This window comes from Embiotoca jacksoni, unplaced genomic scaffold (genome assembly GCF_022577435.1).
Source record: "Embiotoca jacksoni isolate LCO1_2020_lvr unplaced genomic scaffold, fEmbJac1.0.p SCAF_7, whole genome shotgun sequence".
Classification (NCBI taxonomy): domain Eukaryota; kingdom Metazoa; phylum Chordata; class Actinopteri; family Embiotocidae; genus Embiotoca; species Embiotoca jacksoni.
In genome coordinates, this window is record NW_027185425.1 from 5,556,117 (window position 1) to 5,574,407 (window position 18,291).

General features: G+C 40.8%; 2 protein-coding genes across 5 annotated transcripts; one reads left to right on the top strand and one right to left on the bottom strand.

The window, feature by feature from the left end:
• Window positions 1-417: 417 nt before the first annotated feature.
• On the bottom strand, window positions 418-4,466 carry cks1b (CDC28 protein kinase regulatory subunit 1B). The gene is made up of 4 exons (XM_069176189.1): window positions 4,375-4,466; window positions 4,075-4,141; window positions 3,840-3,967; window positions 418-2,708 (listed from the first exon to the last, which is right to left on the bottom strand). Exons 2-4 carry the CDS (start codon window positions 4,131-4,133, stop codon window positions 2,659-2,661), a joined length of 237 nt encoding a protein of 78 aa, XP_069032290.1. The 5' UTR covers window positions 4,134-4,141; window positions 4,375-4,466; the 3' UTR covers window positions 418-2,658.
• Window positions 4,467-6,036: 1,570 nt separating this feature from the next.
• On the top strand, window positions 6,037-17,201 carry pbxip1a (pre-B-cell leukemia homeobox interacting protein 1a). 4 transcript variants are annotated; one of them, XM_069176036.1, is made up of 10 exons: window positions 6,037-6,197; window positions 6,972-7,100; window positions 8,261-8,345; window positions 8,749-8,816; window positions 9,504-10,143; window positions 11,386-11,619; window positions 12,467-12,510; window positions 12,684-12,779; window positions 12,937-13,117; window positions 14,069-17,201. In XM_069176036.1, exons 2-10 carry the CDS (start codon window positions 7,029-7,031, stop codon window positions 15,109-15,111), a joined length of 2,463 nt encoding a protein of 820 aa, XP_069032137.1. In that variant the 5' UTR covers window positions 6,037-6,197; window positions 6,972-7,028; the 3' UTR covers window positions 15,112-17,201. The 4 variants fall into 4 exon arrangements, with proteins under 4 accessions (XP_069032137.1, XP_069032140.1, XP_069032138.1 ...); XM_069176039.1 differs by having other exon boundaries at window positions 6,037-6,189; XM_069176037.1 differs by lacking the exon at window positions 6,037-6,197 and adding an exon at window positions 6,229-6,458.
• Window positions 17,202-18,291: the final 1,090 nt, after the last annotated feature.

An 18,291-nucleotide genomic window follows, 5' to 3' on the forward strand; every position in this document is an offset into this window, starting at 1 on the left:
TTACACATGGAAGGGGAGAAACTGGAGGCTGATTACATGCAACTAATAAGACAAACAAGAGTCTAGTCACAATGCCAGACAAACAGATGCCGCATCACGGTGGCACTGGATGAACACCGACTGAGCACCATAATATCACACCTTTGTTAGGTCGGCTGTCTGGCAGTCCATTTTGTCGGATCACACCTTTATCGAGCAGGGCTCGTCACATTAAACTGCGACAGGTAAGGCGATGTACCCCGCCACCTGATTATTATCGCACACGTGCCAAATCTACAGCAGTTTTGCTTCACACTAATTCGTGTCACACATGGTGAGTCGTAGCGGTGCGAACGAGCCGCTGTTCATTTCTCAGGTCAGGCTGGAAAGTACATCGAGTCCAAAAAAAAAAAAGAACTGTACGTTATAAGCCAAAACTAGACTTTACAGTAGATTTATTTTATGGCATCATCAATGGTTGGTCTAGCCAGAAAGAAAGAAAGAAAGAGGGGAATACACACAGAAACATGAAGTACGAACTGTAACGCCAAACACTGCATTTGTAAAGCCAGCGTGTTTGAAGCAAGTTTAAAACATTTGAAAGCATAGGAATCACGCCTGGTTGAATTTCCAAGATGAGCGAGCCCCTTTCACAGATTAAAAAGAAACAAAATTAAATTAAAACGTATACACATACGAAGAGAATAAAATTATTTTTTTAAAGGCATCTCATGGCATGTGTGACAGTATGATTCATTCAACTTGCACAGCAGCTCCACGACATTATCATGATTATATGGTGTTAACTTTGTGTCCTGCATCATCCTGTGCGGGTCACTTGTGTTAGTGTGATCTACTCACTTGAAAACAGGCAGTTGGGAAGAAGATAAAACCGAGAGGGGCTGATTTAAAGTGTGGGCAACATTTCCTTCATGGAGATATTTTGTGGTGTTTTGTGGACTGGGTGTTTTTAAATAAGACTGATGTAGTTTTCCAGTTATTTTATGTCAGATTTGAAAGCACCGATTGTTTAGATTTAGGGCAGTAAATAACATTTCCATTGATTAATTTTGGTAATTTTCTCAATCAAGCAACTCTTTAAAATGTCAGAAGTTCTTTACCACAGCCCAAAGTGCAGATAAAATGACATACTTTGTTCTGACCTGTAATTCACAACTAAAAGATATTCAGTTTATTATAACGGAGAACTAAAAGAGCCAGAAAATATTCACATTTAAGAAGCTGGCAGCAGCGAATTTTAGCATTTTCATGACATAAAATTACTCAAAACAATCAAATAATTTTCTGTCAATCAATGCTTGGATTAATCAACAAAAGAAATGTAAGCTGGAGTTTCAATACAAAAAAAAAAGGGTATCACCAACTCCCCACTTAATCTGTATTAATATAATATTCCAAGGGAAATATGAAAATTACCAAAGCCCATCTCAAAATAAAACTACAGGGATGTCAGTCAATACAATTTCAGTGGTTCCATGAAGATGCATCAGGACTTTGCCAATACTGATTTTTTTTTTCTTTAATAATTTTTAAAGGCAGAAAATCTTCATAACTACACGAGTAATCATAAAAACTAATTCTGTCAAATGAATATTTCACAAAAAGGCACCAAAAACGCATTCGAGGCAACGTTTTGCCTCGGTGAAGACAGAGCAGCTCAATATGTGATAGAAAAGAGGGACAGGCTGTAAACAAACATGTTCAAGTGGGTGAAAGTATTCAGAAGAAACATGACATTGAAAACAAAGTTCCTTAACTCATTCAATACCAAAACATTTGGTCCTCCAACTTCTGATACAATGGTCCGGGTTTATTCCAAAAGTGTCTACCACCTATTTTTTTTTTTTACTTCGATTTCCATGTCAATGTAAAGTGGCTCTGTGTACTGCCAAAACACAAGTCCACAATAAGTTTACATTTATTTCAGAAAGGGCAACACATAAATACTGAGCAGCTCACTGGTACAATCAGACCCATCAGAGAGATTTTGTCTTAAAGCAGGCCAAAACTAATATAATATGCTCATATTAGAACAGGATCAAAACCACTTTCTTTGACTCGGATGCGGATTTTTATGCACATGAAAGAAAAAGAAAAAGAAAAAATAAATTGTTAAATGCCAATTTACAGTGTCATTTAAACCAAGCAGCAACATGTCACTTAAAACCGCAGATCGATGTTTCAGAGTCTAACATAATTTAGGATCCAACTATTCTGTCCGGGTTGTGTTCTGACCCGAGCTTGACCCAGAATGTACTTTGTTAGAATAAAATCCTATATTTGATCAAGTTTCACGCCCAACATCTTATATCAATCACTCTAAAAAGCTGGAATATCCAAGCAGTTTCAGCAAGGTCGGACAGACGGGTTAAGTCAGGAGGACAGTTTAAGATGATTTGAATGTTTGTGGCAGATGGTGTGTCCCTGTTAACACATGCAGAAGTCTTTTCCCCAAGTGAAGGGTGAGCTTTTTTTTTTTTCTTCAACACATTCCACAACCACTGTTCATAAGTGTGATAGTCCTTCTCAAGGTCCAAGGGAATCAGCCCGAATCACAAGTCACCTACCACACAAAGAGCTCTGTAACCTGCATGTTGTGATGAGTGGATCTGTGGCACGTAGGTACAACTGATCTTCCAAGGACCCAGAGAATCTCCCTTATGCTTTTGGGCTGGGCAGAGGACGCCGGAAGAGCAAGATGTGCGGCTCTGGAAGGCGAAAGAAGAAAAGGACAGAATATTAAGTGGAAATAATCATACTAAAACAATCGTCATGTTTTGACTCTTATGGGGAAACTTGACTCCTGTGGCTCCCGTGCTATCATTTTTTTTAAATGGAGGGTGTGACTGGGTTTGACACCTATTCTCCATATGCCACCAAATCTATTGCAGCGTTGGCCAATCATCAGCAGCACCACTTGAAAGGTCATACATTAAGCCATGTAAAATTAGACACCCTCTGTAATTGTAAAGGCAGTTTTTATCTTTTATTTTCATAACACAAAAGAGGGCCAACGGGTGTATGATTATAAAAAAAAAAAAGGGCTTTCCATGTCAATTAACTAAATCATTGCAGTTGCCAAGTTAAGTTACAGGCAAATACAGTGTTCTAGATATGAAACAATTAACCAGTCACTTGCTCTAAAGAGAGCAAGTACTTTTTTTTATAATTATAAGGTTAAGTGATTTATTAAGAACTATTTGATTAGACAATGTGGGGGAAAAAGCAGGAAGGGTTTGCTGCTCTTATATCATTGAGCGTTTAGTAAACTTGAGTTTTGAACTGTTGGTTAGACAACACGGAGGAAGTCAATCAGTCAATAAATGTAAATAACTGATAAACCATAGTGAATCCAATTGATAGTCGTGGTCCATGTCGTGCTCGAAAAGGTGCGTGTGCCTGCTCAACCACCGTTGGTGATATAGAGTTAGTTTAGAGGGCCTACAGGCAAATCAAATATCTAATACAATAAAATCAGAATTTTCCAGTAGTTTATAAAGGTTGTGTTAACATTGTTGTCAAGATTAGAATCACATTTTCCACATTTGATCATAACCATTGTCTGGTGCTTATTTATTGTGGGACCAGCCTGGTGATACATAAAGTGAAAGTAAGGCAAACATCTACAGCGACAGGTTGTTTTCAAATTTAATGCTCATGTACTCATCAGATCTCTCGTTTTTTTATTCTGACGGTCTCCAGTGAGTCACAAGTTATTTATGCAACACAAGACGTGCTCAAACAACAAACAATATTCGGGACAAGACTCTTTGTTTACTACTAGTATTTTTCCAGATTAGTTGTTGAAAAACATTAAACCCGAGCTGAGATCTAGATACCTGGCTGGTGGATCATGTAATGCACCCATCCCTGGCTTTGCTGCACCCCGAGGTTCCTCCACTCGGTCTCTGACATCAAATGGGTCTTGGGTACACGCTTTGCAATGTCTTTGGGTAGCATTACATGCCTGTAGGGGTTAAAGAGAGGATGCGGTCAGGAGGTATCCACATGTTATTTAATAAAGCTGATACACTGCCAAAGTTAAAGTGCATGTCGTCCATGAATTACACCCACCTGTACTCGTATTTGTCATCATCATATTTATCAGAGTAGTAGATCTGTTTGTGAGACATGTCGGAAGCTTGAGGGAGAGATTTTAAACATTAGTTAACATTCAAAATTAAAACCAGGCAAATTCACGAAATATTGGACAAACAGGAAGTTTAAGTTTGTATTGCTAAACTAGTGTTGCTAAGCTAACGTCGTTCACGTTAGCCGAGAACTGTCGTTAATTTCGACAAGTTGTGTAAATGTAAACGCCGAAATTGACATCCCTGCTGTTATGCGACACGAGCACCGAAGTTATAAAGTTACCTTATACAACTGACAAGGTATCCTGATGTGAAACGTCAAACTAATCCAAGTTGCTCGCGTCCAAAAGTGGCTCGATGTCCGCTCGCTCTTTGTTTCCCTCTCGAATGTCTACAAGCCCGCTTTTCACCGTTCAAATAGACCTCGCCTCATCCCATTGGCTACTCCAGCGGAAGAGCCCTCCTGCCATTGGTCAGTTCCGTCTGTCGCAGGAAGGTGACGTAAACGCCGTCCGGCTTCCTAATTGGTCCAGCACCGCGGAAAGATGATTCATCCTCAAGTCACGCCTGCGATGCAATTCAGTGACAGACTTTAAATGTAATTACATAACCAGCGACGCAGATTGATTCTTGTGATGCTGTTATTTGTGTATTTTAAATCCGTTGTGGATTTAACGGTATTTTTATGCAACAAAGAGACAGATAAGTGACGTAATGCTCCAGTATGCGCTCCAGAGTACTCGCATCCACTGAAAACAGACGGCTTTACGACGTTTTGCAGCATTTTTGTACTAATTACTAACTAAATAATTGTTTTTGATGATACTCCTAATGTGAAAGTAGGTACATTTGTTTGAGTACAGCATTTCGAGGTAGTTTCTACTCATCCAGGCTGCATTTATTTGAGAGCTTTAGTTACTTTTAAGATAACGATTTGACTCAATAGATAATAAAACAAGCTTTTAAAATACAACACAAGACAAACATTTCGTGGCAAAGTAAGCGATACTACAATATACTAGAAGAGCAACACATATCTGCTGAGAAATCAAAGAAAATATATCATGAAATAAAGAAAAGATTCCACCTAAAATATTGTAAGTCAGCTGTCTCAAGGCAGCTGGCCTGTTGTAATCACATAGTGGAGAAAGGATTCCTGTATTTAAGACAAGTTGGAAATGACTACAATTTGGTCGTCTTTATTTTTTTTTTTTTATTATTTTATTACAATTTATTTTGCTAATCCACCTTTATTTTTACACCTCTGCACATATGTGAGAGTTATAAAAAAAAAAAAAAAAGTCTGCAGATTAAGAATACATAGCACATAATCATTTTATTAATTGGAATGCATTATTATAGCTTAAACCTCTCTACACGGTTGATTAAAATGTGCTGTTCTTCATCCAGCAGCAGCCACAATGAGTGATATATGATCTATGTAACTCTCTGACAAGGCCTTTACTTTTTTTAAGGAGTGCTTTATTTTCACTTATAAAGCATCTGAATATTGTTTGGTGTGGGGTGTTATTTCAGATATGCAGGAGGTGTAAAAGTAAAATAGGCCTATCACGGACAAAACAGTTAACAGACTAATAATAGAGGAGACGGCGTCAGATGATGAAATAAATGTCCACTCTGGAGCAACAGGAGCATGTCCACCCCGGTAACAGTCAAATATAGCTCTGCAGACGTGTCAGTGAGCGGCTGGTCCTCGTAGGCTCTCCCTCTTGTATATATAGGTGTGTGTGTGTGTCTGCACACACGCATCTTGAGAGTTAGGTTCACGCATGAAGTTGTATTATCATAAACTGAGGAGGGGAGCTTGTGTCCATCACCTGCCACTTTTTCACCTGTGGACGTCAATCTTGCTGGGACGTACGACGCTTTCCTTACACGACACTTCCATCTGATTGGTCCGGCTTTGGTTCATGGGCGGGTGCTCCTTGGCCTTTCCTGAAATCCCATTGGACGAGAGGCGACTTGGTTGACGTGACGCAGCTTGGAATTCCCAAAGTTCCCAAGTTCACCGGGAGAGAAGAGCGACGTTAACTAGCGAAAAGCGTTTTGACGGCGGCAAACAACGAGCGGCTGAAGTGTAAGCAGGTGGGGTAAAACAAAACGTCTCGTCTGGGTTTTATTTGACGGAGCCGAGCCTGTGTTTGAAGCGCCTGCTTAACAGCTGGGCCTGAATGAGAACGCGGAAGAGTGGGAGTGGGAACGTTCAACCTACCATCCTTTGTTTACCATCATGAGTGAGACTTGAAATCGGTTGCTACAACAACCACAGCTCCTAAAAAAAAAAAAAAAAATCTTGCCTCTTGCCTGTGCAAAACAGAGCCGTAGGGAGCGTAGCGTTGTCGACAAGTGAGTATCGACCTTTTGTTTGCTGGTTTCTGGATCAATGAAGTGCTCGTGGCTGCGGTTTGACCATGTTTGGTCATATAGGAGCTGCACAGGTTCACTGGATGGATGGATCTGAATGAGATAGCAGCAGTGATGAATACAATCGGGAGATTCCTGGTTTTTTTTTTTGTGGGGTTTTTTTTCTGAACGGACCCTTTGTTTAACTGCGCAGCGGTGTATTATGGATGCCACCATACCGTTACATAACTTGAATCAACGCCAAGCTGGTATATATACCGTGTGCGCCACGTATTAGGTCCTACACTGTACGGTTATTGCATAATTGTGTCCTGTTGTATTTCAGTTTACATAATTACCTTCCAAATACTGCATGGCACACTGCATTTTGTGTGTACTTTCATGAACGGTGCATACAAACAATCGAGAGGCACTCAAGATTATTACATCAAGACAATCCCCTACAGAGCACGTTAGGCATGTTCAATGAAGGTATGACGTTTCTGTCATGTGCAGGGTATCGTAAAGCTGAATCTGCCTCCGTGCTGTACCGAGTTGAGCCTGACGAGGGCGATGTCTGACAACAGCAACAGCACAGGCAGCTCTGGCTCCTCAACCAACAGCTGGACCCTCCTCTCCCCCGAGGTAAGACCGGAGGACACTCCGCCTGGAGATCCACCTGTGTGTCTGGACATCATTTGGAGACGGGGTCGTTATCCTACAGGTTCATGTCAGATATGTCCAGTCTGAATGTGCAACCTCAAACCTCCTAAAATGATAAAGCCGTGGGGGAATGTTTGCAGAGCAGTCAGATCAAATGTCCTGTTTGGATGAGAAACATCTCTTAGACGATATACATTTCAGCAGGCGCTGGCTTGCATATCGTTTTTGAATCAATTTTCTGTTATTCTTTGTGTTTTGTATGTCTGGTCTGTCAGTGTTAAGACTGGCATTTGTGATTGTGATGGATGTTTACCACATTTCCACCTTGTGTATAATTCTTAGGGTTTTGAGTGATGTTTGTTTTTATTTTTATTTTTATTGTGTATCTTTGTCTTTTTTTTTAATGTTCCAAAAAACGTCATATATTATATAAAACTAATTTGGCTATTATTTTAACTAATTATACTCAATTAGTTTGGTTGCTTTATTCTCAAAAGTTAACAAGGAAGAACGCTCGTTGCCATTTTTTTTTTTTTTTTTTTTTTTGTACATTGACCTTCTCATTTGTGATAACTTGCGCTGACTTTTTAGCCAGAAACTCTTCAGTAAATCGACAAGAAGTTGACAGCATAGCCTAAACAGAAAGACAAATATTTGCACAAACCACAATTATGTTACGCTGCAGGTTGTGTTATTCTGATAGGTGTTTCTAATATTTTGCCCAGCTCAATTTGTTGGTGAGGGTAAGACTAAACATGGCTTTGGAGTAAATATCATTATATCAGGAATGGAGAATTATCTGTCAACATGTAAAACATTCAAATCTAACAATAATGGCTGTTAAGTTAAATTCAAACTGTAATTTGAATATCAAGTATTTCAGAAATTATAATAGGAGAAATTTGACTTAGTTATGACTTTATCATTAATTAATCCCACTAAATGGCATGCCACAAATGAAAACAAAACCCTGTGACTCACTTACAGTAATGGATGATTATACTGTATAATCTCCAGCTCAGGCATTCGTCTGCGTGGGTGTACTGTAAATGTCAAGGTCAGTGTTACCAATGAGAGCTCTCTAGGTGTTAATGTAAATGCATGTAAGAAGCCTGATCTCATTGGATCTTCTTACTCCACAGGAAGCTGCCATTGAGAATGTCGGGCCCGTGGACGACGGCACTGAGAGCCTGGGCGACGTCCCCAGCCTCTCCGAGGAGCTCGCAGGTATCGACAGGGCAACATGTCTCTCCAGGGGTTACGGTTCTTTTCAACACCGCAAGAAAATAATGTTGCACTGGTCATTTCATTCCACAGCACCTGTCACTTTCCATTCATCGTCCAAGCTGTATATATTTACATTTATCTTTATTTTATTTTATTTTATTTGGTTTTTTTGTGTGTATATGGTCTCTTTGTGTGTATTTAAAAAAAAAAAAAAAAATAATTTAATCTATCTTATTTTGTTTATTTCATACGTATTTGTAAATGTGTTCTTGCTGTGTACATGCTGCTGTGACGACAACATTTCCCCACTGTGGGATTAAAAGAGTCTAATCTAAATAAAAACCAAAAATTGCTTGTCAGCATGCCATGTTTTAGTGTTAACATTACGTAAATGTTATTTCAGGAGCTGCCGCTGAGTTCAAAACAGGTGATATTCCTGTAGAGACTGTCCTGTCTGAAGAAGGCCATCAGGTTGGTGCACAATTAACATCATTATTAAGTCGACAAAAGTCCTCTTATGAATTATTATTTAACACATACCACTTACAATCTATAATATCAACTTCACAGTGATGGAAATTATTCTAGGAGAATTATAATTGCCGAATTATAGGAGAATTATTGTTCGTACTTTACTCGAGTAAAAGTACTAATACCACACTGAAATTACTATATCAGTAACTATAACATATATCAGAAAAATTCCAACTCAAAATCTCCAGATGTACAGGTTCATAAGAGCATGTTCATTTAGAGTTAGAATGTTGCTTCCATGTTTAAGAAGCATACAGGAAAAAAATGTGTCATGATTTGTAGTAAGACACGGAAGATAGAAAACTCAACATTAAAAGTTACGCTTTCAGTAAAGTAACTAATTTAAAACCGCAACTGCTTTGGGCTTTGCTCAATATATATTGAGAAGTTGAGATCTGTTCTCTTGAAATTGTCACAAGTCATTCTGAGCAACAAAGTCATTAAACAAAAGAGAACTAATACTGTCTCAAGGAAAGTAGATGGCAAAGAACTTAAAATCATTGTACTTTATCACAAAAATACACCTTGATTGCAATGATAATTGTAAAAAAAAAAAAAAAAAATTACATGAGAGTGTAAATGTGTTCACAGATAACTTTTTATCCTTATTGCTCTTATCACTAGGTGTGTCAAGAGACCTCCCCAGAGTCCAGTGAGGGACCCATCTCTTCTAGTCCGGTCCAGATGAGCCCTCTTCCACCCAACCCTCTCGATCCTCCAGACCTCGACCCGGAGAGTCAGCCTCCAGTTATCCACGATATCGTAACAAGCTCCCCCGGTGACAATGAGCACCTTGGTGCAATGCCGTTTGTCACCAACATGGATTTGGGCGCTTCACTTGATATCCAAGCTGTTGAAATCCTCCCAGTTGAGCCCGAAGAGTCCTGCTCCCTTCCTTCCATGACCGAAATCCTCGCATCTACAGAAGCTGTGCTGGACAGACCTGCGGATACCGAGCCGATCCCTGCAAGTCCTGCTGAGGAGAGTCACGTCTTTAGTGCTGAGCCTGAGGTTAACATCCCCACAGAGACCCTCACCACCACTGATCCTCCGTCTCACGATGGAGCTAAAAGCAGTTTTGTTCCAGACATTACTGAGCCATCAAGCCCACTCCCAGAGAGCCTGGTGACAGAACATCTTCCCGATGAAGGTCCTGCACCAGAGACTGTTGGTTCAGCTGAGGCAGAGGAGGAGGCTGCTGTTGAATGGGAGCCTGCACAGCCACCTGAGACAGTGACGCCAGACGAGAGAGAGGACGAAGAAGGTATGGGATTATCCTACAGGAGAGGTTGCTTATTTAAGGGGTCACAAATCAAAGAGGTTGGAAGATCATGCTCTAATAGACGATATGATACAATCTCTGAGTCTTACACAATTTATTTATGGAACAATTTAACGAGACAAAAGATCTCTACTTTCTGTTTGCTGCCCTGAGACATTTTTTTTTATATATACCTTCATTGATGGCAATTTGGCCACTAGTTGTTGACATCTTGCTCTGCTCGAAGCCAACCTCAGGTCTTCTTCAGTCTTGTAGTTTGCTAGCACTGCGACAGAGTGACCGCTCAGTTTTTTCTTTCAGATAACCGAAAACAGGGGCCGTGCAGACATGAGTGAGAGTTTGTGACATCACAAACGTCCAAATGTCACAGTTGCTGAATACACGCTGTGTTCATTTCTCTGTGGACTGAGGGTTTTGACACTTTCACATTACTTATGCACCAAAACCTGCTTTATAATCCAAAAAAAGAAATGGAAATCTTTGGGAAATTTTGTCAATATGGGACCGTTAAGGCCCTTAATATGTCCATTATTATTGTGCTGTCGTAATTTGTATTCCCAAACACAGTTACAATTGATCATATTACCATAAACCGCCACACAATGAACATGGTGCTTTTGAGGCCTCTGGGGGGGTCTGAGGCCTTGAGGCGGTTAACAGCTTTTCCCAGCTGGTATTGAAGACTCAAGGAAAGTAGGTTCTTTACAGTGCTTTGTAATTAAGTCAATAGAAGAAGAAAATGAGTCCTCTTGCAGAAAAAATTGTTAACATGTTTCTTATCTGTGTCATACTAGCAGCTGGAAAGTAATATATCAGTTTGACAGGGAGGACTACACCCCGCTGAGAAATTGAAGAAACCCCCATGCATGAAATTGCTGTTGTTGTAATTTAGGGAGAAAATGTCATCCATTTCCACAACCAGCGCTGACTTTTTGTCTGACATTTTTCGCATGCTGTTTACACACTGTTGGGTTTTGCAGTTCATGTATTCACTTCGATTCTGGTATTTTGTGTGAGGAAGTCTGCCAGTGGATGATTATGATGTGGAAATAACTCCAGATCTGACATTTTAGTCGCCAAAAATGTCGAGATGATTTGTAGAAGCGACTCAGATCCACAGTTGAATACATGTGGTTTAGGTTTGGGCACAACATCATAATTTGTCAAAAGTACATTTAAAAATGTAACGACTCCCTGTTGTCTTTCCATTTCTTCCTCTCATAGAGCCCGCCAGCTGTTGTGATTTAGGTGACACAAGCAGCTTCGACGATGGACTGAGGAGGAGGAATGTGTCCTCGTTTGAGGCACCAAGACCAAGAACCTCAGATGAGGAAGATGAGGAAGAGGAGGTCGAGTTCAAGCTGGCTGAGAAGAAGGAGGAAAAGCCATGGCTCTCCGTGAACAAATGCGTTGTGGGTGCTCTGATCCTGCTCTTTTTAGGTTCCCTCTTTCTCTCAGGTGAGTTCCTCTCATGTCTCTTGAAGCCTGCCAGCTTGCTTCTGCTTTTTATGGTCCGAGTCGCAACTATTCCCACCATCACTGTGTGCTGCACAGTAACAGTAAGACTTACAAAACAATTTAAAATTATATTTATGACCGAATACTTTTATGTTTACGTTAGAAATACCTTGGAAAGAAAGTTAGTGCTCACCGCACATCGTCTTTTCACACCTGTTGCATCAGGCAGCTTTAAAAGCTTCTTCTAAATATCGTCAGCAAGCTCCGTTGTCACACGTATTTGACAATGACAGTATTCATGTATTAGATAAGAACATTTGTTCACAGTTGTCAGCAATAGTTGGACGTCTGTTTTTAGATCTTGTTGACTAAGCTGCACTGTGTCAACAGGTTTCCTCTCTGACCTGGATAATGGTAGGTCCAGTGCTACAGATAAGACAGCAGTGTAAGCTTCTGCACTCACCGGCTGATGCTCAATAGCTCGTCCAAGCACTTATCTGGCCCGACAGGTCACGCAACGGCAGCAGAAAAAAGGGCAAATGACATGCATTGTGAATTATACAATAACACTCCTTATCACTTTTCAAGGACTCGCTGGCTGTTTAGAGGGGTTTTGTTGTGGGGAGCATTATTTGTTCTAGGCAGTGTGTTCGGTGAGGCAAAAATATATCATACTTTCAACTTAAATGAAATAATCTGCATCTGTGTACAGGTAGTGGCCTGAGTTTAAAGAATGCACCTCACAACAAAAACATCCTGCGCTGTTGTCAGACGGCATGGCAGCTGTGTGTCAATAAATGCGTGTTTCGTAAGACTTGTGTGAAGGTGTTGTTTTCTTGTCTGACAGGTGACTTTGACGCCTCTGAAGTCAGTGATGGAGAACAAAGCCAGGTCTGTTTCCGCCGCCTCTTTCTTCTCTCACTCATTATCAGTGTCTAGTATGCGTCTGTACAGTATTTAAACAACACGTGTGTTAAAACTTTCAAGAAAAATGCCAAACATAAAAAGATTGAACATTTAAGAAAATTTGTGTTCTATTCATGTGCCAATGATTTTCAATGCAGGACTGGCTTAGCGGTGATCCACAGGATATGAAAGAGCTCTTGGATAAACTGACCCAGGAAAACCAGCAAATCATTCAGCTAGAGGCTCAATTACAGGTCAGTATGGAGTCATATTCATGCTAATATTTCCGTTTTAACCTTCCATTATGTGTGTGTTTTAATACAATAGTAAAGATTTGAATTGTTGCCAAGTTGTGCAGCACCAGATTTGACTCGGGTTTTTATTGTGTCTCTATTCTGCTTTATTTCTTAGTCTCAGGCAGAAGAACTTGACTCAGCGCTGAAGGAAGTGGCAGCAAGTGGTGACAAAACGGGTAAAGCAGATCTGGAACGAGAAAATGCGAAGTTGAAGGAGGAGCTGTCATCTCTGCCTGATCTGAAGAAAGAGCTGGAGACTCTGAGGACCAGGGTGACTGAAGTCAGGCAGCTCACGGGTATAATATGAGAATATTGAATGATATCTGTTCCACTACACATACCTTCAGTTAATATTTATTACGAAGATAGTGCAGATATGAAGGGTGATCAAAATGTTCCCAGACTGTATCTGTTGCACACCAAAGGAGAGCAGCGCAGTGATGTGCACGGAGCAGAGGGGAGCTCGAACCTTTGGTGAGTGACGGGGAGAAAAGAGAGAAGTCGCACGGAGCCAAGTTCGGCGAGTATGGTGGGAAGTGATGATTGTGTCGTTGCGAGTGCTGCGAGCTGGCCGCGTTGTCACGTTGGAGAACCCAAGTGCCATCGTGCCAAAGTTCAGGTCGTTTTCTACCAAATTTTCCTTCAGACATCTCAGAACGTCACAATTGAACTCTTTTGTTCACAGTCTGACCTTGTGGGGCGAATTCCCGGTTCACAGGCCTGCAAATGTCAAAGGAAGCCCAGCTGTTTGTGCTCCTGACCTGATAAGCCTTCTTCAGTCTTGGATAGTGACATTCTCTTCCCCTTGAAGCGCGAATGCCACTCGGAGCACCTCACCCGGCTCACTGCTTCATTGCCATCAACTTTCTGAAGCATTTCAAGGGTCTCTGTTGCAGATTTCCTGAGTTTGAGGAATTTTAAATTTGATGTGTGCTCTTGCTTAAATTTCAGGTGCATTGTGAAATCGCAAACGTGCACGTTAACAGTGCTCAGAAAAACAGTTATAACTCAGGTGCTGATGTTGATAAACTGACGTAACTTGGAATATTCACTCATGAAGGTTATTGCTTCCCCTCATGCCCATCACTCTGCTGCGCTCTGTTGGTACACAATAGGAACAGTTTCTGAACTTTGATTATCCCTTCTGGAAACGTACTTTGATATAAAAATGCATTTCTCAAAGCACTGATATCTGTTATAAGTAAATCCCAAATCATTTTAATTTTGATATCTTAAATCCTCCACAGCCGATCAGGAAGTACTCCCAGCTACATCTACTTCATCCTCTCAGCCTGATGACAAACATGGTCAAAATGACCAGAAAGCTGCTGGACCAGAGAGGAGGAAGGACACAAATGAAGGAGGAAAGCTGAAGGAAGAACTCCAGCGGCAGAAGGTCCTTTTGGAGGAGAGCAAGAAAAGACTGCAGGGGATGGAAAAAGATGGAGGTGACGGAAAACGAGTTCGGGATAGCTTGGAGGAGGTCCAGTTGAAACTATCTGAACAAGTTGAGAGGTGGGGCAAGAAGAAGCCACAGGAGTCCAAATGGAAAGGAAACGAAGGCAAAAACAATGAGCGGGACCACTGGAAGAAAGAGGAGGAGAAGAAGGAGTGGAGAGGAGAGAAAGAATGGAAGCACAACAAAGAGGGAGGAGGGTGCAGGGACAAGGAGGAGAAGAAGGAGAAGGAGTGGAAGTCTCAGAAGCAAAACTCTCACAAAGAAGCCTGGAGGAAAGACCAGGACGAGTGGGAGAGGAAGAAAGACGAGCGCCGGACGGACAGAGAGGAGAGGAGGAAGGAGAAACCGTGGCACAGCCGGCCTGGCAAAAACTCCCACAACCTTCATCATCAGCACCAACATCAGCCGCCCCGCCAGCCACACCAGCACAACCAAAACGACTTCTGGAAAGACCAGGAGCAGAAGCTCCAACGCAACGTCCGCCCCCAGCTGGGATGCACCTCAGTGGACGACTGCGCCAGTAAGGAGGGCCTCTATGCAGTGGAGCTGTCCGAGTTCGAGGAGCTGCTGGAGGGCTACCTGAGCAAGCTCGAAGGGTCTTCATCCAAGAACAAGGACAAGATCAGGAAGCTGACCGCAGACTTCTTCAAGGACGGCGTTTTTATCCACGACCGGGTTCTTTTTAGCGACTTTGCAGAGGATGTGGCGGACATGCTGGAAGACATGGCGGACGTTTTAGATTACAACGGGAAGAAAGACAACGACTCCCTGGAGGAGGAGATGGAGGAGTTTGAACGAGAAGCCCTTTGGAAGTTTGCTGCTACGGCTTAAGAACAGACAGGGAGGGAAGGACTAAAATCCAAGTCGAAGATACAGCACAAGCGGTGGTTTTCTAGGACATTTCTTGCCTACCTTCTCCTCTTCAGAGCTGTAATTGTAGTAGCTTCTGGCACAAAGTGGTTGTGCCTTCCATAAATGTGTCCCTCTGAGTCTCTAATTATAAGCTAGACTTGTATTTGTTATTTTGGACTTAGTTGTTGTTACCTACCTCTGTCAGGTCATGCCTCCTAAAGTGAAGTCCTTCAGTAATGTGTTGTGTGACTTTTCCTCTGCTATTTAGTGCTACACATAGTGCATGTTGCAGTTCGTAATGTAGATTCAAACCGATAACAGTCAGCTCACACAAAAAACAGGGTTTTATGGAAGTGGTATTTACAAATAGGTTTGTTGAGCAACAGATAAATCCAACTCTTCTATATTACATTAAGTTTAACTGTCAAATACTTTTCTGTCATTTGACTTTCTGCCTCGCGTGGGAAAACGACCGATCCAAGCAGGTTAAAACAAATGCGAACACGTATTTCAGACACCGGTTCCACCAAGTCGAGTGGAACCGTCCAACTCCAGTGGATGACATCCCAGTTTTCTTTCAGGGATAAGAATCAGATCAGGTCCGACCAGTTTTCTGTCAGCAGCTCTTCAGTAGATTTTGGGCCTGTGCGCACACAGCGGCCTGTTTTAGAGCCCCAAGCGTTTGATTTCTACGTTTTTGAATGACTTTTTCATCCTCCAACTCCCAACTGTCAGTTGACAGCAGATGTGTGGAACACCTAGGAACCAGTTTGTGAAGCGTCAGCGCTGCTCAGAAAAAGCAATAGGACAAAGTGATCGCCATAGTGAAATTGATGACTGCTAAACCACTTTAGCACTTTGCTCAAACATTTGAGAAACACCTTTTGTCACATCATCTTGAGTATGTTTTGTTTTTTGTTTTTTTAGACCATTAGTTCTCTGATATTCTTTTGTAATGTAGCCATGGGGACCTCTAACACATGATCTACTTTTACTGGGTATGCCAGTAAAAAAGTATCGAGGTTAGTGATCAGTTTTTATCCCCCCCAAGAGTTTCATTTAGTTAATTTGTTGATTCACCAAAATAATATTGGCAACCAAACCAGTTTGTGTTTGTTTGTTTTTCACTTTGTTCTTATTTTCTTCACAAATAGATATAAATTGATATGCACGCAAGTTAGATATAGATTTTTTTGGGGAATTGGAAAAAGAAAACCAAGAAAAAAGTGCTGCATCTTATTTTTATTTTTATATGTTGAATAAGATAAGTGATGAAACGAGAACAGCACCAAGCAAAGTCCAAAAACTATTGCAGCATTTATTTGATTTTTCTTTTTTCTTTCATTTTTTTGATTACAGCCAAATTTGATGTTCCCCTCTTTATGTGGATATGAAGTTGAACTTGTGGTTGTTGGTTCTCATTTATCAGTGATTTAGAGAAGCTTTGAAGTGTTTCATTTTAATTTATTTTGTCACGACACTGCAGCTCTTTATTTTTACCAAGAAGAGGAATTTTGTGCCAGGGCGTACAAAGTGAATGTGAAACTGGTTTTGCATTATTTTGATTTTCTGAAAATTTAGCTTGCCAGCTCCTGCTTATGTGCCTTTATTATTCTAAATATCTTGGATTGGAAAAGAGATCTTTGATTTAATTTGCATTTGCAAGATTAAGAAGAAAACAAGTTTACATTACTTGCAGTTTTACTGCTGTTTATCGGGCAGAGAATGAATGTTAGAGAGTTTACACGTTAAGTGTTGAACTGGTTTTGTTAAACATTCTCTGCTGTGTAAAAAAAAAATGACTTTTTTTTCTGAAGGTTTCTAGACCAAAGGGATCGAAAGAAAACAGACTATAAAATATACATTTAATGAAACATGTAAATGAGAGTTTATAAATATTTGAGAAGTATTTTTGTCTTTGTGGGACAACAGTAGGGCTCTGTGCATACTGATAATGTAGGACCTGGCTCAAATGTGGATGTGTTGATCCCTGGACTATTTCTAATTTTCCCATCATCAGTTATGTCCTCTTTTAGGTTCAATAAGTTCAATAAATTTTTCACCATTAAGTATGTAAATAATGTCTTTTTTCATGTCAAAATTTTTGTTGTATTTAAATTATAATGTATATTTATGGGGAAACTCAAAGAGGATCTGTGCCAGTGATAAATATCAGAGTGGACTGTTTAATGTGGATATTTCAGTGCTGAGTAATTTACAATGATACCCAGCCATGTGTGACACCTGACTCACTCTCTGATGGGAAGTGGAAGCGTTGGCATGACAGGCATCCATTATGACAACAGTGATGCCCGGCTAAAATATTTACGCCCCGATTAGATACTCGGGAGCTCACACGTTCAGAGGCACGCACTCACTTTCGGTTTGTACTGATACGACAACCAGCCAGCCATAGACCTGCCATGTGCCCATGTACAATAATGTCAGAAATGATGAGGATCAAGTCGGCCATTATGAACCGACAGAGAGAGCTTGTCATTTCTTGAATTTTACAAACAAGTCAGCATAGAAGTATTTCAGCAGACATCTGTGCTGTTTTATCTTCCTTTCTCAAAGAGAGGGCCTTCAATATGACTTGTTTTTAAACCTCATTTAAATAAAATTGATACCTGGAGCACCTTAAAGTGCAGATTGATCTGCAACTGCAAAATATCTAAACGATATTCTTGGTGCAAGTAAAATTGTCTAAACTTTCGCTAAAATGACATTAAAATGGTATAAAATGTAACCTTTCAGTGGATTTCCACTCTCATTTACTCAATTTACTGCACTTGGAAAGACGCACACATAAGACAGTGCGTGTTTGTCCTCAACGCTGTATTATTTGAGTCATGTTTTGTATAAACCAATTACTGCATAGACATGCATGATTCGGTCGCTTGATTAGAAAGGCCTGATGCTATCACTAAATCCCTCGCTCTGCAAACACACTAAAATGGGATTTGTGCTATCATCAGTACAATTTTGCCCTTTGCTGGACAGACTGGCAGTTTTTCTGTGTTTGTGTGTGTGTGTGTGTGTGTGTGTGTGTGTGTGTGTGTGTGTGTATGTTTGTAGCTGTGTATGTGTGCAGTTTTTTGATGTATGCCCTCAGACTGGTGGAAATCAGGCAGAGATGAGGGCAGCCGGTTGGATGGG